The sequence below is a fragment of the Mya arenaria genome, chromosome 5 (genome assembly GCF_026914265.1).
Source record: "Mya arenaria isolate MELC-2E11 chromosome 5, ASM2691426v1".
In the NCBI taxonomy this organism is placed as follows: domain Eukaryota; kingdom Metazoa; phylum Mollusca; class Bivalvia; order Myida; family Myidae; genus Mya; species Mya arenaria.
In genome coordinates this window covers 77581701-77606329 of record NC_069126.1, presented here as the reverse complement: position 1 = coordinate 77606329, position 24629 = coordinate 77581701, and the positions used below count along the sequence as shown (strand labels likewise).

At 36.3% G+C, this 24629-nt stretch overlaps 1 protein-coding gene across 2 annotated transcripts; it reads right to left on the bottom strand.

Moving 5' to 3' along the window:
- Positions 1–194: 194 nt before the first annotated feature.
- LOC128233556 (high-affinity choline transporter 1-like) lies at positions 195–24629 on the bottom strand. 2 transcript variants are annotated; one of them, XM_052947282.1, is made up of 10 exons: positions 24559–24629; positions 17171–17349; positions 16827–16934; positions 11769–11924; positions 7313–7461; positions 5104–5229; positions 4215–4368; positions 3476–3583; positions 2035–2141; positions 195–1693 (listed from the first exon to the last, which is right to left on the bottom strand). In XM_052947282.1, the coding sequence occupies exons 2-10, from the start codon at positions 17340–17342 to the stop codon at positions 1151–1153; spliced, it is 1623 nt and encodes a 540-aa protein (XP_052803242.1). In that variant the 5' UTR covers positions 17343–17349; positions 24559–24629; the 3' UTR covers positions 195–1150. The 2 variants fall into 2 exon arrangements, with proteins under 2 accessions (XP_052803242.1, XP_052803243.1); XM_052947283.1 differs by having other exon boundaries at positions 24514–24608.

Genomic DNA, 24629 nt, shown 5'->3' with positions numbered 1-24629 from the left:
TGCTAATCACCAGGCATTTCCGGTGTTATTTTTTTATTTATCCCGACATAAATGTCCCACATAAGAATTTATAGAACTGAACTGCTAAAGGTTTCTACATGAGAGTATTTTATAGAATAGTTCCGTTCAAAAACAAATATGCTACACCTTTGATATACATGTTTTTTATTTTCTAAAAACAACAAAACTTCATATATGCCTTTGTAGTTTATTTCTAGACATGACATTTTTAGCATGGAATTTCACATTAATTATTAATATAATATGTAAACAAAACAAAATGGTAACATAAAATTACAATTGCTCAAAATTGTTCCTTCAAGAAAAGCAATAGAAAGAACACTGCTTTCAAAGTTACTTTTTACTTAATTACTTACACAATCAAGATAAAAACATGCTGTATGAGAACATTCTCATTTAAAGAGATGTCTTTTGCATTTTATATAAAAAGATGTACCAGTATGCATTTTTGTAATTTATTTCGTACATATACTTGAAATATTTCCAAGATTATAAATATGAACCCACGATCATATTAACAAATTAGCACTTCTTCAAATAAATAATAAAATGCATGAGTTACCTGTCTTAAGTGTACATCATTTTTCTGGTAGAGGTAACAATGACCTTTTGCTTACTGACTCCAAATTCAATAGGGGCAGCTATTGACCATGACCAACTAGCTACAAATGTTTTCATCTTTTATACTGGACTTGGTGCACTATACATCTACAATCATTCATGAAATTGGCCCCAAATATACACAACAGCTTCTTGTCAAAGACAATGACTAGTCTTTCAGAGATTCAAACATGATGTCAGCATAAAAAGTATGAGTTCCTGAAACATGTATAAGTATAATAAAAGTACATTTAATGCCTATATCTGAGATATGTATAACAATTGGCAGTTGTGTAAGCTTATATAAAGTTGTTTTTTTGAATATCTTCAATGGTTTTCGAATTGTGGCCAAGGTAAAAGTTCTTGTTTGAGGCCAGGAATACCAAGGCTATCACAATACCCCATCTGTTTGTTAGAGAATTCAGAAAACAAATCAACAAAAAATGTCATAACAAAGGTAAAATACATCATTAGATTTGAATGATCAAAGGTTTCAACATACTTTCGCATAAAGATTTTGGAATGTATATCACATTGCTGTAGAGTTTGTGGTGACATTAGAACGGTCTTTATCACTTTGACTAGCTGATAATTCACTCGCATCACTTGCAGGCGGTGTTGGGGAGTAATGATAACCCTCCCTGTCCGAGATTCCTAGTATATCCAAATACTTTGGCAATAGTTCTTTCCTAAATAATAAATTTGCAAAAAATGATATCACTAGTATAGTCACAAATGAACACAACATGGCGAACGTTCGGAATGGAAATATTTGACCGTCAGTTTCACTAAACCATGGGTAAAAAATAAATGGATTGAGATTCAGGTATGGTTCACCAGCACCAAACCTTAAAATAATGCCCACAAGATATCCGCACACCGCCCCATAGGCGTTGGACACTTTAAAAAACAGAGCGCACGTGAGTTGAGGCAGTAGAATTACGAACACGACGTCGGCAGCGAGGATAAACAGTCCGTAAATGACGGGAACGTAGAGAGAGATGAGAGTTGCTATGACTCCCAGAGCCAGGATGGCCAAGCGCTGTACCCAGAGAAGCTCCTTGTCTGAAGCCTGAAATATGTGGGGAATAAGAGAAAGTTTGTTTTAAGTCAGTTTATTCTATATAGACATGCAAAACAGGCATGAATAGAAGTAAATGAAAATATGTTCATCTTTCATCATATCTGATTTACTCAATACTCTTTTAGCACCAACTATTAAATCCATTTAACATTTAATCCTACATGAGGTGTTTTATTGCTGGTTTTTACAATTTGTGCCAAAAAAAAAAAAAAAATCAGAAACTTTTCTTTCCATTTTTAAATGATCAGGATCCAGTTCCTTAGAAGTTTGATAATAACTAAATCAGCAATCATCAAGTAAATGAATCTTGGTTCATTTAACCATGTTACCTTTGAGCGCAGTATATTTTTATATATGTTGTAAGTGAACATGGAGCTGGATCCCAATATTGAACTGTCCATGGATGACATCACTGCCGCAGATATTGCTGCCAGACCTGAATCAAAGAGCAGTGGTTGACATCAAACACCAGGGCCCATTTCAATAATGAACATAAGGTTAAGATTGTAAATGTCCGGGTGTAACCTCATTTTGGCGTAAACTGTGCTTCGTAGATTCTGTTCTTTACTTTTCAGGTGTACATGAGCACTCTTAAGCAGTATAAGGTAAAAGACTAAGACATCTTAAAACAAGATTAAGCCACCCCTAGTATTTTGGTTATTGTATAACTTGTGTTATTTTCTCCCTTTAAAGAGTTTTGGAAATTAAAGATCATGATACACTGTGTTCTAGTTGATTCAATCAATTTTAAGCAAGTAATTTGGCTTAAGTAAAACCAGTTTTGCTAGAGACATTTCAATATTTCCAGAAATTGGGGCCTGTACAATCTGCATTATTGTATTCAAATAAAATGTAAGGCATTCATGAAGAATTTGCTAACATCTTTTACATAAAGCTACACTGAACAATTTCTCCTGAATCATCATATTTATTTATTGTCCAAAATAGCTATTCAAATTGCACGGATAATTTCTAAAAGACACCTAATGTCTTGGAAAAGGAATGCTAAATAAGAAGAAATTAGCTCAACAAACAGGTTCTAATGCTCCTTTTAAATCATGGTGAACTTCAACATTTCAAACAAAGATGACCACTGTGATGGCAATCCAAAACACTACATCTCAACACTTCACAACAAGATGATGAGGGCGAGTACACTAATCGTTTCAGAACAAAGATAACCGCAGTGATGGCAAACCTCAACGTTTCACAACAAAGATAACCGCAGTGATGGCAAACCTCAATGTTTCACAACAAAGATGACCGCAGTGATGGCAAACCTCAATGTTTCACAACAAAGATAACCGCAGTGATGGCAAACCTCAACGTTTCACAACAATGATAACCGCAGTGATAGCAAACATCGTTTTACAACAATGATAACCGCAGTGATAGCAAACCTCAATGTTTCACAACAATAATAACCACAGTGATGGCAAACCTCAACGTTTCACAACAAAGATAACCGCAGTGATAGCAAACCTCAATGTTTCACAACAATGATAACAACAGTGATAGCAAACCTTGTTTACAACAATGATAACCGCAGTGATAGTAAACCTCAATGTTCCACAACAAAGATGAGGACTATGATGGCAAATGTCAGGATTTCACAATAATGATGATGAAGGTGATGGCGAATCTCAATGTTTCACAACAACAATAATGATGGTGATGACAGTTCCTTAATAGACCAGATGAAACTTTACTGCAGAAGAATTCTAGCAATTTAAACACAGATCAAAAATACAACATCACCGCCCTGCTTACCTATGATGGAGACAGTGGGTGGGGTAAACTCATACAGGACATATGGTAGAACCATGCTGGACTTGTTGATGGCCAGGGGAGACACTCCAAGCCTTGTTACATTCCAGTCTGAAATAGAGGAAGATAATTACTGGTACACGATCAATTTATCTAATATTGAAATACGTTGTTCATCTTGGCTCATTTCTTTTAAAAGGATGAAAAATGATGCAGAAAAGGGGGATAATATCACAGTCACCCAAAGCCATATTCTACAAAAATACACAGTTTCTTTACTTAACTTGATTATTTTGCACCTATTGAAAACAGAAACTCAACAAGCGCTGCAAAGAGCAAACACTATTGCTTCTCTGTTCTTTATTTTTCAATCAATTAAGGGGCATATTACAACAGTTATGAAAGAAAGAGTTATGAGCCTTACTATACATGTGAGTATTGTCTGTAGCAACATGAATATTAATATTTATTTATCATTCAGTGTTTGCGAGCTGAAAACACCAAGACTATTACAATATCTCAATTTGTTTAAATACACCTTAAAACATCCATTTTGTTGGTTTTACTTGCAGATTTTCTCTCAATATGAAGCCTGATATCTGAGAAACAAGACCATCTAGAGAAATCCCAAATGGCAGGCTTGGTAAGCACCAGAAGTTGTTAAGAAAGTGTTAAGTTACATCACCTAAGGTTCACTTCTGACAAACAACACACTTTCACCATTTCTGGTTAATACCCCTACCTGCGGTTGTGCTGGCGGCACCAATGATAACAGAGGGAATCACAAGTATCAGGGCCGCACATCCGCCTGTCACGGAGAGAACCTGGGCTTGTCTGCTTGTTTGTACAGACAACACACGCTGGAAATATGCCTGCCAGGGGATCGTACCAAATGTCTGAAAAATACAAGAAATTACATAACTTAAAGAAGATCCAATTTGTATACGACATGAAATCCCATATATGGATATCAATAACTAAATCTGACACCCAGACATGAGTGAAAGCTGCTGACATGGCTTGTCTAGTTATTGGCTGAGCAGAATGCCCCATGGTCGGATAATCACACTAGACACATGCTTAAAATATTTCTTGTGTAACTGTCAAATTATATGTTATTCAGTTTTGTACATTTCACAAAAACATGCTTCAATTTTACTGATAATTGCATTTTTATTTTAAAACATTATTTCTTTTTTGAAACATCAAAATCTAAATTGCATAAAATTAACCATTAAAATATTTTCAATTGCTGTTACTCATTTTCCATAGAATATGGAAGACAGAATTTTTCCAGCACTGGTTGCATGATGATGACTGGAAACACATGTCTAGTATGCATGAGTACCTGTATAAACCTATAAGTGTGACCTCAACCTTGATTTAACTTGTAACAAGACAATATTTCCTTTTTTGTGTTCTGATGACCATGTAAAACATTGATGTTGAGTCAACAGAAATCATTCAAGTAAATTTATATACAAGAATACTTCAGACAAAGTTCAGGAAGAAATCAGTGAGAAATTATTTTATCGCACTAAAAACTGACATAGGCAGTGACAAAGGCAGATTCACAAGAGACATTCAATAATATTGAGATTACAATGAAAAATTGTTTTTATAAATGTCACCATGGCAATAAGGAGGTCAATCCAAGGTGAGATACTGCCAGGGGTCAGTTGTCCAAGCCATGAGGCAGAGGTCATCTCCAGATTGCCCACATGCTCATTGGTCAGTACAAACGGCACACACAGCATCTGTAAGTATATAGTGGTTTATGTTACCATGGTAACTAGGGCAGTTGTCCCAGCTAGGAGGCAGAGGTCAACTCAAGACTGCCCACATGCTCATTGGTCAGTACAAACGGCACACACAGCACCTGTAAGTATATGATGATGTATGTTACCATGGTAACTAGGTCAGTTGTCCCAGCCAGGACGCAGAGGTCATCTCCATACTGCCTACATGCTCATTGGTCAGAACAAACGTCACACACGGTACCTGTAAGGATATAATGATGTATGTTACCATGGTAACTAGGTCGGTTGTTCATGCTTCAGGCAAGGACAACCAGTACCTCTCAAAAATCAAATGGATATACAAGTCAATTCCTCTACCAAAGGAAAATATCATTCTAATGATGACTTTATTCTTCCAAATGTATAATCCTCTCACTTCTATAGATGATTCATACCATATAATTGTATTTGTTATATAGACCTATGGACCCTGCCATGTATAATAGCACGTGGCGCAATGTAATTTAATGTACCAAATGTGATTGATGCATCAAAGTACGGTACATGAGAGAGAACATTTCACAAATGTGCTGTAATGTATTCATTATCTATCATAACATATTCATATTTCACATGATCATAACATATACTCTCTTTTTTCCTCAGTATTTATTAAAACTTTAATGATTACATTATAAATGAGGTAACAAGCTGATAATTTAAACATTAAATCATTTGATATACGAGTAGGTGATGCCTGTCGTGTACCTTATAATCAGGTTGATAATCTTGATAACCATATATCAATGCAAAACTATTTGAAATTTACACATTTCTCTCTTAAAACTAATCCAAATGAATATAATTTAAAAGTGCAATTCCATCTTAAAGCATGAAAATGGTATTATCGCTTAATAATTTTTTTAATGGAAAATCTCTTTTTCTTTCAATGATGTCAATATATATCAAGACCTGGACGACATACAAGCCTGACAGACGGACAGGAGAGTATACACCGGGCACTCTGGTTTCCTACAAAAAACAAGACCACACTCTCGTGTAACATCATGCCAAGAGTGACTTTCTTTAAATGTTAAATAAATAAATGGAAACTTATGGTTCTTAGCTAAAAGATGTGACTGACCTTAGCACAGTTTCCAGAAAATACCGGGTACAATACTAGCATTCCCCAGGAGAAACCAGAACTTGTAAATTGTGTTGTTTTGGTTTCTTTCTTTGACTTCACAGACATCATTCTTTTATCAAGTTGAACATGAAATCAAATACAGTTGAACACCCCTATTCCGAACACAGTTTATCCAAAATTATGGCTATTTCAAAATTATTTTTTAACCCTGATTTTATTCCTTCTTTGTTTAACAAAATTTTTAATCTATAATCCGAAATCGCTATTCTGAAATAATTGCTATTTCGAAGTAAAAATTATGGCCACGATTATATATTTCACACCTATTTATCAATCCTTATTTCGAACTCGATCATCGCATAGTTTTCCACACCATAATGCGAATGCACTTGGGCATTGGCCTCAGGTGACAATGGAGCACAATTAGCCTTGTTAAAGAATGACATAGAGCATGCGTTTGTAACAAATATCGATGACAGATAATGAGTGATTAATTTGGGTGATTTATTGTGTATTTAATTCCTGGAAAAGACAACCTGAATGGCATTCGAAATTCCTCATCAGATTCAATCGCCGCATTGCTTACTCGAAATTGTTAATCCCAAATAATGCTATTTCGAAAAGATTTTTGGGTCCCTACGATTTCGGATTAAGGGTTTTCAACTGTAGTACATGTACCTACCAAGCTAATCTTCATAAAGAAGAGCTGCGTGAAGTCTGCGAACGCTATACTACATGTATTGCACCCTGATGTTCGTGAATGTGACCGACAATGATCTTACAAAACCTTATTATGAAAACACTTCTTTACTACTACTTACTGAAAACATACAAGTGTTTGTCTCTATGCTACTTTATTTCACTCAGGTGTTAATGAATGTGACTCCTACTCATGTCACTATAGCAACCATAGGAACAATATTTTCTCCATACCACACATGAAGTCATACCTACCAGCCCTAGAACAATAAAGAAGAGCTGTACAATGTCTGTGTAGGCCACACTGATCATCTGTCCAACCATTGTGTAGGCCACTGTCACCCCCGCTGATGTAACTATGGCAACAGTCAAGTCTATGTTGATGATAACGCTTAAAGTGGTTCCTGAAAAATGGTTCATGAAATTGTAATGAATTATATTTACTAAGGTAAAGAGAGTTTACATTGTAAACAAAGTTGTATGTTCTTAATAGAGAGTGCCGTGGAGATGAACGCCAATGGCCGTCTGTTCTTGTTTTTCAGTCAAACATGAGCTATAATTCTTAGGGCAAATTGTTCAAAACTTTGTTTAAGTGCTTAACAACGGTGACAACATCATCGTTGTTAACTTTCAAATCTTTAATGCTTTAGAAATTTCATGGAAACATTTGTGAGCATACCATGTCAATGAAATATTTCACCTTCAAAGTTAAGTTTTAAAAAAATTCAACCCAGTAATTATTAAAGCCAGAATTATTTCCTTGCTTTACCTGCACAAATTATTCTCCCTGGCAACAACTATATCAAGTTTCATTTTAATAACTCTAGCTGCTTTTAAGTTATGGCTATGGTTAAAGTTTTTTAACGACAAAGCCAATAACAATACCAAGGCTTTAATAACACCCCACCTTATTATCTTCAAAATATAGACTAACTATAAATTAAACTTGAACATGCCAAAGATACTAGAATAATTTAGGCTATAGTTTGGGGTCTTGGTACCATCACAAACACTACCTTTTTTGTGAATGTTCTTAAACCGCTACCAGTTTGGGCAAAATGGAAGGTTTTCAAACAGACCATAACACTGCTTACAACACCAAATCTCTGACAATAACTTCATAGACTACACCATGGGGCTCTGACAATGACACCCCCTATAACACTGCTTACAACACCAAATCTCTGACAATAACTTCATAGACTACACCATGGGGCTCTGACAATGACACCCCCTATAACACTGCTTACAACACCAAATCTCTGACAATAACTTCATAGACTACACCATGGGGCTCTGACAATGACACCCCCTATAACACTGCTTACAACACCACATCTCTGACAATAACTTCATAGACTACACCATGGGGCTCTGACAATGACACCCCCTATAACACTGCTTACAACACCACATCTCTGACAATAACTTCATAGACTACACCATGGGGCTCTGACAATGACACCCCCTATAACACTGCTTACAACACCACATCTCTGACAATAACTTCATAGACTACACCATGGGGCTCTGACAATGACACCCCCTATAACACTGCTTACAACACCACATCTCTGACAATAACTTCATAGACTACACCATGGGGCTCTGACAATGACACCCCCTATAACACTGCTTACAACACCAAATCTCTGACAATAACTTCATAGACTACACCATGGGGCTCTGACAATGACACCCCCTATAACACTGCTTACAACACCAAATCTCTGACAATAACTTCATAGACTACACCATGGGGCTCTGACAATGACACCCCCTATAACACTGCTTACAACACCACATCTCTGACAATAACTTCATAGACTACACCATGGGGCTCTGACAATGACACCCCCTATAACACTGCTTACAACACCAAATCTCTGACAATAACTTCATAGACTACACCATGGGGCTCTGACAATGACACCCCCTATAACACTGCTTACAACACCAAATCTCTGACAATAACTTCATAGACTACACCATGGGGCTCTGACAATGACACCCCCTATAACACTGCTTACAACACCAAATCTCTGACAATAACTTCATAGACTACACCATGGGGCTATGACAATGACACCCCCTATAACACTGCTTACAACACCACATCTCTGACAATAACTTCATAGACTACACCATGGGGCTCTGACAATGACACCCCCTATAACACTGCTTACAACACCAAATCTCTGACAATAACTTCATAGACTACACCATGGGGCTCTGACAATGACACCCCCTATAACACTGCTTACAACACCACATCTCTGACAATAACTTCATAGACTACACCATGGGGCTATGACAATGACACCCCCTATAACACTGCTTACAACACCAAATCTCTGACAATAACTTCATAGACTACACCATGGGGCTCTGACAATGACACCCCCTATAACACTGCTTACAACACCAAATCTCTGACAATAACTTCATAGACTACACCATGGGGCTCTGACAATGACACCCCCTATAACACTGCTTACAACACCAAATCTCTGACAATAACTTCATAGACTACACCATGGGGCTCTGACAATGACACCCCCTATAACACTGCTTACAACACCACATCTCTGACAATAACTTCATAGACTACACCATGGGGCTCTGACAATGACACCCCCTATAACACTGCTTACAACACCACATCTCTGACAATAACTTCATAGACTACACCATGGGGCTCTGACAATGACACCCCCTATAACACTGCTTACAACACCACATCTCTGACAATAACTTCATAGACTACACCATGGGGCTCTGACAATGACACCCCCTATAACACTGCTTACAACACCACATCTCTGACAATAACTTCATAGACTACACCATGGGGCTCTGACAATGACACCCCCTATAACACTGCTTACAACACCACATCTCTGACAATAACTTCATAGACTACACCATGGGGCTCTGACAATGACACCCCCTATAACACTGCTTACAACACCACATCTCTGACAATAACTTCATAGACTACACCATGGGGCTCTGACAATGACACCCCCTATAACACTGCTTACAACACCAAATCTCTGACAATAACTTCATAGACTACACCATGGGGCTCTGACAATGACACCCCCTATAACACTGCTTACAACACCAAATCTCTGACAATAACTTCATAGACTACACCATGGGGCTCTGACAATGACACCCCCTATAACACTGCTTACAACACCAAATCTCTGACAATAACTTCATAGACTACACCATGGGGCTCTGACAATGACACCCCCTATAACACTGCTTACAACACCACATCTCTGACAATAACTTCATAGACTACACCATGGGGCTATGACAATGACACCCCCTATAACACTGCTTACAACACCAAATCTCTGACAATAACTTCATAGACTACACCATGGGGCTCTGACAATGACACCCCCTATAACACTGCTTACAACACCAAATCTCTGACAATAACTTCATAGACTACACCATGGGGCTCTGACAATGACACCCCCTATAACACTGCTTACAACACCAAATCTCTGACAATAACTTCATAGACTACACCATGGGGCTCTGACAATGACACCCCCTATAACACTGCTTACAACACCAAATCTCTGACAATAACTTCATAGACTACACCATGGGGCTCTGACAATGACACCCCCTATAACACTGCTTACAACACCACATCTCTGACAATAACTTCATAGACTACACCATGGGGCTCTGACAATGACACCCCCTATAACACTGCTTACAACACCACATCTCTGACAATAACTTCATAGACTACACCATGGGGCTCTGACAATGACACTCCCTATAACACTGCTTACAACACCACATCTCTGACAATAACTTCATAGACTACACCATGGGGCTCTGACAATGACACCCCCTATAACACTGCTTACAACACCACATCTCTGACAATAACTTCATAGACTACACCATGGGGCTCTGACAATGACACCCCCTATAACACTGCTTACAACACCACATCTCTGACAATAACTTCATAGACTACACCATGGGGCTCTGACAATGACACCCCCTATAACACTGCTTACAACACCACATCTCTGACAATAACTTCATAGACTACACCATGGGGCTCTGACAATGACACCCCCTATAACACTGCTTACAACACCACATCTCTGACAATAACTTCATAGACTACACCATGGGGCTCTGACAATGACACCCCCTATAACACTGCCGCTCTTACAATTCCTTGAAAAAATAAAATAAAAGCCTTAAATTAAATTCAAACAAAAGGTTCTTTCAAAAACTAGAACACCGTATCATTACTAAGTATTTCTTGTAAACTTAAAGTGACACTCTTATTCAAAATCAATACATATACATGTATAACAAACATAAATTTTGAGTGATAAACCTTTAACTACTTACTAAATAATATGGAAAAGATTTATTACTGGTAACAATATTGTAACTGTGTATTAAATAGATTAAAACACAAAAATATTGGTGAGTGCTAAAAGATTAACTGTGATCTACTATGGTTTCATAAGTTAGAAATACTGTGTTTTCTGCACCTTTCTTATAAATTAATCTTGGTACCCTTCATAAGAACCATTGTTTTCAACATTTATTCATCCTTTTTTTGATTTTCGACATTTATGCATCTTTAAGCCTATCGAAATTCTATCCCTGAAGGTACATTTACCATGAAATCTGTTATCTATGTATAACAAACCTAATGCATTGAGAATGGAAGCAGTCCAAAAAAGGTCTCCCCAGAGTGATGCAAGATAGATGAGAAAGACGACCACATGACCAAACCTCTCATAAAACGGATCAAGCATTGTCATGTAGCGCTTGTCTCGCATTGGCCCCGCATACACAACGCCACCTGTAAAAAACAAAGTAAAAAGTCTGTGTAAACGGCACACCTTATCCAAAGCACTCAGACACAAGACCATCTATAAAATAGAGTAACCAGTCTGTGTTAACACAGGCCTAATCCAGAGCACCACAAACACAACACCACCTGATAAATATAGAGTACCCAGTCTGAGTTAACGCAGGCCTGACCCAGAGCACCGTATACATCACACAGCCAATAAAAAATAGAGTAACCAGTCTTAGTTAATACTAGTCTTATCCAGAGGACTGCATCAATAACACCACCTGAAAAAGAGAGTAACCAGTCAGTGTAAATGCAGGCCTTATGCAGAGCACTGCAAAAACACCCCCTCCCCCTGTTAAAAAAATTAAACCAGTCTGAGTTTACACCCCTTATCCAAAGCACCTTAAGCTGAGGCAAAAGTTTATCACGTTTTTGTCGAAAAGGAGCATATATTCTACAAGTGTATTAAAGCTAGAGTTATGGGCCTTGCTAAAAATTTGCAAACTGTCTATGCAAATATGTGTAAGGTGTTTTTCTTGTTAATATCTTGAAACAGTGTTTTCACTTATGGCCAGGGATAAAGTCTTTTCCCAACAATGACGACACCAAGGCTCTGACAAAAGCATGACATTTTAAAAACAACAACAGAGAAGCTAAAAATAGCCATAGAACAGTCCTGTGTAATTGAGTTAGTGTCCCGAAAAATCAACCTTGAAAACAAAAGACTCATAACATATGTATTGTATCTGGTGAATTATCTTGTTTGAAAAATTGGTAAGTAAAAAAAATTCCTTCTTATTATGTATTATGTACGTCAATCAATGCATTAAGTTTTAACTCCTTTTTTAAGAATGAATTCAATAACTTAAAATAAACCTGACTTTCTTTTTTTGAAGGACGGGTTATGTCAAAAGCAAATAAAGAATGTATTACAGAGTTATTAAACTGAAAATCACAAAATTATCACTGGAAAGTGAATCAAGTTTCAATTATCATTCACAGATTTAAGATACATACTAATTTAAATGTAATATATGCAAAAATATTTCATTATGTTTGGAAGCTTCTTTTGAAAAAATATATTAAAATTGCATCAACTAAAATGATCTATTATGAAGATTAAGTTACAAAATATTGCAAGTTGACAGGTTATTAAATGGCTTATCAAGATCATCTAAAAATGATATTTGTTATGAGCTAACTGACAATTTACTATCACCTTCAATCTATGCCCTTAATTTGATAAAGAAAATGGCTTTAAAAAGTTGAAAATGATGATCAGACACGAGAAAATACATTTTCCAGTTTCTCATCCCCACCCATCCCAACTCAGTCTGAATTCCCCTCAGGTTGTCTGAATTCTCCCCTATTGTCTGAAATCCCCTTAAGTTGTCTGAAATCCCCTCCTGTTGTCTGGAATCCCCTCCTGTTATCTGGAATCCCCTCAAGTTGTCTGAAATCCCCTCCTGTTGTCTGGAATCCCCTCCTGTTGTCTGGAATCCCCTCAAGTTGTCTGAAATCCCCTCCTTTGTCTGAAATCCCATCAAGTTGTCTGAAATCCCCTCCTGTTGTCTGGAACCCCCTCCTGTTGTCTGCAATCCCCTCAAGTTGTCTGAAATCCCATCCTGTTGTCTCGAATCCCCTCAGGTTGTCATAAATCCCCTCCTGCTGTCTGAAATCCCCTCCTGTTGTCTGAAATCCCCTCGTGTTGTCTGAAATCCCCTCCTGTTGTCTGGAACCCCCTCCTGTTGTCTGAAATCTCCTCCTGTTGTCTGGAATCCCCTCAAGTTGTCTGGAATCCCCTCAAGTTGTCTGAAATCCCCTCCTGTTGTCTGGAATCCCCTCCTGTTATCTGGAATCCCCTCAAGTTGTCATAAATCCCCTCAGGTTGTCATAAATCCCCTCCTGCTGTCTGGAACCCCCTCCTGTTGTCTGAAATCTCCTCCTGTTGTCTGGAATCCCCTCAAGTTGTCTGAAATCCCCTCAGGTTTTATATCAGAGAAGTATTTTCCTTTGCTGATAAATAAATTAAACGGTCAATAGAGGACCCAAGTTTTAATGCAACACTAAAAAAACACGATGGGGCAGAGGGGCTGCCACTGCTTGACTGTAATTTTACAGTTGAAAAGGGGGAATAACTGAATAATAATTAAAGTTTTGTGGTTTTTTAATTATGTGGTTTGCTAAACATGTGGGGAATGCCTCTCGCAAAATGTTAACCAAACTTCATTGTTCTATCTTGACCAATTTTTTAGTGACCGCCAAGGTACAATTTTAGCACAATGCAGACAATGACTCTAAGCCTATGACAAAACCTCATTTTTTTCTTCTAAAAACAACAACAGACAAACTAAAAAAAAAAACATTTGTAAGAGTCCCTCAGCCGCATTTCTTGAGCCCAGATGAGAATCTACAGAAATTATTCTCTGGCCTAGAGAGAGGTAAAAGTCCACATTTTGACCTAGCCTTGCTATGATTTTTACTTGAAACTTAACCCAAGAGATTAACTGATGTCCCAACATTTTATGAACATCATAATGAGTAAAGTACAAAGTAGTAAATCTTTATTGTAGAAATTCCAACTTACCATTTAACTGAAGTCAGGGAGAGAATAGCTTAAGTTTATAATACAAAATTGTTTATGTCAAACAGAAATGAACCTATATTCACCCTCTTAGTGACCTAAAAAGTCAAGATGAACAGGATATGTTTGTCAAACATTATGCCCTCTAAAGGCCACATTGTTAGAAACATATGGACTATTGAAAGGTTTTTTTAGAAAGAAAAATGCATTGATTTTGAATGGTTTGCACATAGTTTTTGTGAAACAGAGGACAAACACTGTGGTCAAAGCTTTCATGAGATTGTTGACTGTATCTTAAATTGTCTGACACCCACCCTAAATAAGGGTCACACTAGTAAAGAGCAACCTACCATGGAAGATTCATGGTCAAGACATTATAGTGGAATAATGCGGACAAAGTAAGACTGATTTCCATGACCTTGCCCTGTGACCTACTCACGTCAAAAACAACTAGAGCTGTCACAGGAGTGACGAATACCCCCAAATGCCGCCTGGACACAGGAATGGCAAACCATTCCTTTGAAAAGAGGCCATAACTCCAAGGTTACTGCACACTGCATCTTCTAAGACTTCTTTTATCATGCATGTATTGTTTGTCCGGAAACCGTTTTTCTATTTTCGTAACAGTGCACTAAAACCTTTACTCCACTGGCCCCATTTCCAATCACAAGCATTGTCTTCACAGAGGCTGCCTATACAGCAAGTTTCATCACAATATCTCAGGCCCAATTAAAGTTATGAAGCAGAAACCATTTTTCTATTTTTAGTAACAGTGACCTTGACCTTGGCCCCACCAGCCCCAATATCGAACTTTACCTGTATCTTCTGATGTTACACATGTGTACCAAAAAATGTTCAAATCTGTCAAGCCTTTCATGAGTTATCGTCCGGAAACCATTTTTCTATTTTTAGTAACAGTGACCTTGACCCCACCAGCCCCAATATCAAACTTGATCTGTATCTTTTGATGTTACACCTGTGTACCAAAAATTGTTCAAATCCGTTTAGCCTTTCATTAGTTATCGTCCGGAAACCGTTTTTCTATTTTTAGTAACAGTGACCTTGACCTTGGCCCCACCAGCCCCAATATGGAACTTGACCTGTATCTTCTGATGTTACACCTGTGTACCAATTTTTTTTTAAATCTGTCTAGCCTTTCATGAGTTATCGTCCGGAAACCATGAAAACCAACCGACCGACCGACAGACCGACCGACCGACAAGCTCACTAACTTGATCTGTATCTTCTGATGTTACACCTGTGTACCAAAAATTGTTCAAATCCGTCTAGCCTTTCATGAGTTATCGTCCAGAAACCGTTTTTCTTTTTTTAGCAACAGTGACCTTGACCTTGGCCCCACCAGCCCCAATATCGAACTTGACCTGTATCTTCTGATGTTACACCTGTCTACCAAAATTTTTTCAAATCTGTCAAGTCTTTCATGAGTTATCGTCCGGAAACCGTTTTTCTATTTTTTAGCAACAGTGACCTTGACCTTGGCCCCACCAGCCCCAATATCAAACCTGACATGTATCTTCTGATGTTACACCTGTGTACCAAAAATTTTTCAAATCTGTCTAGCCTTTCATGAGTTATCGTCCGGAAACCATGAAAACCGACAGACCGACCGACAGACAGACAGACCGACTGACAAGCTCACTCCTATATACCCCCTCAAACTTCGTTTGTGGGGGTATAATAAGGGTTATCAGCTGGTCAACTTACCACTGATGTTTCAAAGTCATAGGTAAACAGGTCTACAGTTATTTTGAGGAAAATGTTTTCATAAAACACATGAATATGACCTTAAACTTCTCATTTCAAAATCAAAGGGATTCATCTTCTGGTTAAGTAGACCTCGTATTCAGGGAAAGTCCACAACGTTCATCGTCTGCTATAGACTGCCAACCATAATTAAATCGCCCATACTACTTAAACACCGAAATATTTACACAAACTTGTTACAAAATTTGAAAAGGGGCCATAACTCTGTCAAACATTGGTGGAGAATTACCACAGTCAAACTTGACCAGTATTTTATGATGATATAAATTTATACCAAAAATTAATTCACTCCGTTGACCCTTTCATGGTTAATTATCTGAACACCTTAAAATCCAACAGACTGATCAGGAGTCTCACAAGCTCACTACTATGCACAACTCCAATCCGTGTTGTGTGTGGGTATTATAATAACATAGAAGCATGCATATTTACATATGCACACTCAAAAATAATCTTACTACAATATGTGACTGTAAAACAAATAATACAAGGCATAAGAGACCTAGAAATATCCAATATATTAGCATGTGACGCACCTGTGATAAGACCAATGAAGATGCCCAGAGGTGCCAGTGTCCACACCAGACCATAGGTGGCCACAGACTCTGCCGTTCCATTGATGTAGCCCCCTCCCACTGTAGTGGCTGAAATACCCGGAGGTTAAAACTTGAAGAACTAAATTTGACAGGACATGTATTTACATGAAATTATGTCATAACAAATACATCTTTTTTTTTTAAATATAGCCATGTGCAACTCTTTTCAGTTGTATAAAGAACAGTGGCTTTTAATGTCTTAGCCAGGATCAAAATCAATCATATTTGCTATCAGATAGAGATTGACACTTTGAAAATACATGTAAATGTTTTTTGGTACATACCAGTCATGGTAAAGATGCCGACCACTGTTGGAATGTTCCTATCAGCCACAATTGATGATTCTAGACTTGGTTGACCAGTGTGTCCTATCCTTCGTGCAGCCAGAACACCGACCACGAAGATCACCAAATAGAAACATATCAGCACCACCAAGCCTGCTACATTTACCTCCATTTATTCACTTAAAATTAAAATTAATGTCATATTTACTGTGCGAAATTCCATTTGATAAGTGCCTGTAAAAATTGGGCAACTAATCTGCTTACCATTTTTATAAAGACCAGGGGCTCTGACTCTTCAATTCTCCTTGTAATTTGTTTCATGACAAAGTAGCATAAGTTTTATCTAATGTTTAAGAACGCAAAATAATTCATCACTTGCATTTTGGGTAAATCAACATTTTTAAACTTGAATGGTTTTAACTTTTATAGTGCAGGGTGTGCAATTGCACATGCTGGTTAACATCCCTGTAAAAAAAATGACTCTGACTCATACTTTTGGAGACCAGGGTGACAAGATTGCATATTCTATAAGCTTTTTTTAACATTTAGTGAAGAGCCATATCTCACTGGGTACAGACAAACATTATATCACAAGTGCAAGTGAAGGGGTGTTGACAAAATAGTACCTTGGATGAAATACCACTGTAAAACAATAATAAACTTTGTTATGTCCTAGTTTTACTGCAGGTAGACCTCAACATCTCCAACATAGCTTGGTAAGGGGCCATCACAGGTTATTATTTATTTTTTTATGGTTAATAGTGAGTGTGGATTGTGAAGATATTGTTTATTTAAGGGGTCGTGCTAAAAGGCTGACCAGAGCACTGACCATATAGATATAGAGGGAAAAGGCTGACCAGGCCAGAAAAGGCTGACCAGATAAATGAAAACGAAAACTTTTAATGTTGCATTAGTTTTATTGGGTTATTTTAATTTCTGTGTACTATTTTATGTATTATAATTGATATATTATTCAAAAATTATAATTTATAGGAGCGTTTAGTTAAAGATGAATGACTTTTTCAATCGTTTGAAATACATATATCTAATTACACTATGTCTTCACAAATGATGAAATGTATCCATCTATTGTAAGACATATGCATTAAACGGACTTTGAGAACATTTTATTTCCGAAATTGAACTACATCTAAGTTCCTGGTCAGCAAAGTCGGAAAAAGGCTGACTAGCAGTTGGGTTTCGAATAAGGCTGACCAGGTTGGTCAGCGATAAGAAATACATGTTTCTAAATACACTACATGTATGTCCTTAAGTTTTACAAATTATCAAATGTATCCATCTATTGTAAGATATATATATATGCATTAAACAGACTTTAAAAACATTTTATTTCTGAAATTAAACATCATCTAAGTTCCTGGTCAGCAAAGTTCGAAAAATGCTGACTAGCAGTTGGGTTTCGAATAAGGCTGACCAGGTTGGTCAGCGATAAGAAATACCTGTTTCTAAATACACTACATGTATGTCCTTAAGTTTCACAAATTATCAAATGTATCCATCTATTGTAAGACATATGCATTAAACGGACTTTGAGAACATTTTATTTCCGAAATTGAACTACATCTAAGTTCCTGGTCAGCAAAGTCGGAAAAAGGCTGACTAGCAGTTGGGTTTCGAATAAGGCTGACCAGGTTGGTCAGCGATAAGAAATACATGTTTCTAAATACACTACATGTATGTCCTTAAGTTTCACAAATTATCAAATGTATCCATCTATGGTAAGATATATGCATTCAACGGACTTTGAAATCATTTTATTTCCATATTAAACAGTTTGCTCAGGGATAATAATACATGTTTCTGGTTGATTTCAAGTCAATAGTATTCTATTTATAGTGTAATCATTCTGTAATGTTTATAGGAAATCAAATCAAATCATACATTCAAGAAGATACAGGCTGACCAGTACAGGAATAAAATTATTGCTTTAGGTTAATGCTATTTTGAACATGATTTACATATCTATATAACTTCATATATGGACAATTCTTCGTTCACTAATTCAACCTTATTTGTACCCAAATGAACACAATTTCATGGACCAAATGCAATAAGCCATATCGACACCCCGGAGTGTTAATGCTAATCGTGACAGTTTTATTAGTGACAGTTTTGAATGATCATAATGGAAGGGATTGCAATACAGTCGAGCCTCGCTATGTCGACGTAGGATAAGTTGACTTTCCGGTTTTGTCGACTTTTTTTTCCGGTCCCGAATTTTTTCCTTCTTATTCTATATAAAATAAATCTGTTTGTGTCGATTTTTTTATCTCGACTTTTTCGCTATGTCGACCTCGTTTTTCAGTCCCAGTGGTCGAATTTCACACATTTCATATGTTCTTTATGTCAAACTGTAGATCGAGACGTAGGTGTGAAAATATTCATGACGGTTTGCGGCATGTTGCAAAATACCGTGCATGTCGATATAACAACTGTCATAATTGGGGGATACAAAAATGTAATTGGTAAGTGCGAATAATTAAAGTTGTTTGTTTATGTATTTATTTAAAGAGACATTTATTGCTCAAGCTCTTTTTGGTATTGTATAAAACATGAACATTTTATTGATTAGATATCAATCCCGAATGGGAACAGAAAGAGTAACTTCAAAATATCAAATGTTAGTTCCACTGCTCTGAATGCTTTTTGGGATTGTGCTATATTGCTATGTATAAACGAAACACGAATGTGCTATTTTATAAAAGTTGTTGTCATATGTGCTATACCGTTTTCTTACAATGTACAAATGTATGCAATTGTGGTTTTATATGTGTTTTGTGTGATCCATAGACGTAAAAGAAATAAATTTGACGCAAATAATTCTTCTTTTGTTTCACTGTATTTTTCAATAATAAGTTTGCTGTTTCCACGACGAAAATATGTAACAAGACCGTTCAATTGTGGATGTTAACATCGGACAATCTAACTCAAACGTGTTGGGATTGGTGATATTTTTTGTAATTCGGATGAGTCGACTTTTCGTTATCTCGACTTTTTTCACTAGGTCCCGAAAAAGTTGACATAACGAGTTTCGACTGTAGTTATAATACCGGGCAGATTCATTTACGTTTTAATTTACATTCATTTATTAATTAATGTTATCATTCAAAATATAACTCATTTCATTATCCATTACAATACCAGTATTCAAATTTAACAATTTTAAAAACAAACCTTAAAATAACCAAACAGTAAATAACATGTCAGCACTGGACACTGATTTAAACCACCTAAGTATTTTGTCTGAGAATGTCCAACTATTAAAGCGGCATAAAGCCCTAATGATTTTTTTAAAACTTGAAGTCAAAGATTAAAAACACAAATACTGAACTGTCTATAAATCAACTAAACAGAAATCTAAGCAATATTATCAATAAATTCACATAGATCCATGACACAATATATCTTTATTCATCATTAAACGGAAAAGAGATTTTTCCAATCAAAATTGCTTATTAACGGACGGGCAAACTTAAAACAATTTATGTTCGTTTGAAGCAGTTCAAATAGTTTTCACAGGTTGTACATAACTTTTAAGGCAAAGTCCACAATTATAATACTTGTTTAAATATCATATTGACTTATTTATGCTTAGTTGTAACAAAGAACTTTGACAATATCTCATTAACTATTCACACTCTCATCAAACCTGAGCACCATGCCCTAATTTAGGGGCTTATTTGTTTTTTTTTCATACACTCATATTCAAAGAGCTATACAAAGTTATACAAAGTTACACATATTTACATCAAAAGTTACCTATGATTTATTTATTGAACAAAAAGAAAAATGATGAAGAATGTAATTAATACGTTGACTTGAATTATTATATTATTCAATAAAAAATCACGATTTTATAACATTTTCTTAAAAAAAATTCTGGCTTTGAAACTTTGCACACTTGTTCACCATCATGCCCCCAACACGTACACAGGAGGAGGTAACTCAAGCATTTTGACAAAATAATGCCTCTTTTTTTACTTTTAATTTACGTTAAAGTTTGCGTACCACCTCTAATATTTTCAAATTCCATTGACATCTGGCTTTGAAACTTTGCCCGCTTCTTCACCATCATGCCCCCAACTTGTACACAGGAGGAGGTAACTCTATCAAGCAATTTGACAAAATTATGCCCCTTTTTCGACTTAGAATTTACGTTAAGGTTTGCATACCACCTGGAATATTTTCCAATTCAATTTATGTAAATATCTTAGCACATCATGTATTGCATTGAAATCTAATCCAACAGTGATCCATGCATGTTTCGCCAAAACTTTTCAATCCATTCACCGAAAAGCGGCGGAATAGTCAAGCGCGCTGTCTCTGTGACAGCTCTTGTTCTGTTCTTTATATTGGCACATGTGTGTATCGTGTCTGTACAACTGCCCACTTGCTTTAGTTTTCTGTGCTCAATGTTGCTATGCTTGTTTGTAGTTTTCAACCATCTGTTTGCTGTAGTATTCAACCATCTGCTACTAACTTGTTATTGTCATTGCCAGTATATGTATTGAGTTGCCTTTGTTTGTATGTCTTATTAGTTGCTCTCCTTTGCACTCCTTGTGATGCTTTCATAGTTTGCCAATGTGTCCCTGTGAGGAGTTTGCTGATCAGTTTTCCCCAAATCTGATTGGGGGATATAGTTATCATAAAACCATTGTTTTTTGGGGGTTTTTTTAGGTTCTTATTATCCTTTTTATGGCAGTTTTTAGGCAGATTCTGCCCAGATCAGCAACTTCAACACAGTTTTTATCCTTTTGTGAATTGTATGTGCTAACAAGTTTTCTTTGTTTTCTTTGTGTATGTTTTTTTTTTCATATTGTTTAAATCAAACTGAAATGTTTATTGTGAAAAGTTCTGTGATAGATCCCAATCTGGTGCAATACTGCTATTATGAAGCTATCTGTGAATTTCTTAATTTTATTAGAAGTCTTTTTAACTAAGTGACCTTTTTAATAGCATGTAGTTTGTACCATAACTTGGCAACTATCATTCATATCTCTGTTACCTAATTGAATACTTTAGTCCCTGATTTTTTGTTAGAGTAGCTTTTAATTAACTTTGTATACCACCTTTATTTTTTTTATCTTATTTTGTATTATCAATAACTGTATAACACCTTAAAAATATGCCACTATATACCATTGCTTTTTAGCTTATATACACTTGTTATACCATATACAATATGTTTATAAATAGTCTGTTCAAAAGCTCGCATGAGCTTATGTTGTATTGTTTGTATCTTGCCGACTCAAAATAAAACTTATCTTTTCTTATCTTAAATATGTATAAACATAAAATATTCTTAGTGGATAGGGACATAATAAAACATAAAACTTAAAAAAAATAATATCAAAAACTTTTCAAAACCATTTTATCCCTAAAGGTCTTTTAATATGTCATTGGACCAAACACGGAGTCTAATCATGATAGTATTATGGTGATGTGTCTGGCCGTTTCCAAGAAATAAACACCAATTTAGCTCTGTTGGTTCAGGCATCTTGCAAGAGTTTCCAAAGTTAGATCAAGGTGCACTTTTTCTTCCAGGATTACATAACAAGTGTCAGAAATAAATGGCTAAGGTGACTGGATCGGCATAAAAAGGTTAATGGGTGAGGAGTTTATGGGTAAGAAACGGCCACCGGGTTATCTCAGTTGGTAAAAGTGCCGAGCTAGAGTTCCGGCCCAGCTCAAGCCCAACACCGTGCGCTTTTTTTCTTCCATGATTACTAAAACCACAGGCAGCAGTAACATTGACAGGACCCACCCTATGGCCACCCCCTCTAAAAAAAAAAAAGTAAAAAAAAAAATTCAAGACCAAAAATGATCGGAACATGATCATTTATCCAAAAAACATAAATATCAACCAAAAATTCCACTAAAATTTTTTTTCCCAATATTTACTATTATTATATAGTAAAGGTTGACATGTGAAGGCCCTTGTACGTAGGGTGGTGGTTTTGAAAAGCACGTAACTAACTTATTTTTCAACCATTTGTCTCCAAATAACTGGTCTCTGTCACAGAACATAATAAAGTTTCAGAAAATGTACAACATCAATGTATTTCGATAAAAACACTGTACATTTTAAGTCCAAACTTAGAGAAGCACTTAGGTAGGCAATTCATAATCGCCATCTAAATATGTGTTTTCATCATAAATTTGCTCATTTCGTCAAGTAAAACTAATGAAAGTGCATGCAAAACTGAAGCATAATATAAAACAAATGGTAACATCTTATCGACTGGTATATATAATTCCTGATTCGCAACCAGGTAGGTATCCTGATGTCCGTATCCCAATATGAGTATCCGAATTCAAGGTCGAATTAAGGTTGAAAACAAATTGACATAATACTGACCTGGTAGCGATTTTGGAATTATTTTTGGGTGTGAGTAGGTTGTTACCATTTGTTTAATTGCCTCCGACAGCTTTCATGCCCTGTCATTTGTTATATTTGACAAAACGAGCAAATTTATGATAAGAACACAGATTCCGATGGTGATTATGAATTGCCTACCTAGGGGTTTCAAGAAGTTTGGACTTAAAATGTCTATTTTGTTGGTAAAATCATATTGAAGTTGTACATTTTCTGAAACTTGCCGCTGAAACCACAGGTGTTTGTCACATAGCCTGGATACAGTAATACATTCTTTTTTTAAATATTTTTTTTTTTTATCTATTTATTTCGATCAAGATAGTGAATACATGTCATTTAAAAAATTATTCCATAATTTTTCATGAAAGAAAATTAGTATAATATATAAATAAATATAAGGGAAACATGTGCAAAAATTCATCAATTCCAAACGGACCTTATCAATAGAGCATAGTACCTAAAATAACGGAGATAATCTAATAATTTTTGTTCTGATAAGGTAAGATTCCCATCTACAAGAAAAATATAACTTGTATGCTAGTAAGAATGACCTTTACGCACATTCAAACAAAATGCACCGACCAGAAGCTGAAATTCGCCATTACGAAAGAACCGGGAGGTTGAAAAACAACTGATTTTTCGCCCCTAAAACACGTTAAAAACAGACTGACATGCAAACTTTCCGTATGCATTACAAACAGCTTAAAATATCATTCCTACCGTTAAAAACTCGTTGAATAAGACGCGTATTTATCCAAATCGAACGTTATATTTCCGCGGGGGGTAGCCATAGGGTGGGTCCTGCCAACGTAACTGCTGCCTTTGACTAAAACATGACAGTTTAATTTGACAGTCACAGTGTCGCGAAATCATATTGCAAATCACTTTTCATGTTTATAGTAGTTGTTTCAAGACAAAACTCGGAAACAGATGTTTAATTTTGTACCTTTTTATGAATTTTATTGCGGAAAAGGTGTTGAAATTATCTTACTTGATCAAAACTCCAAAAAAATACCGATTACAAGCATGTTTACATTGTACATGTGATTTAACGGGTGCGGG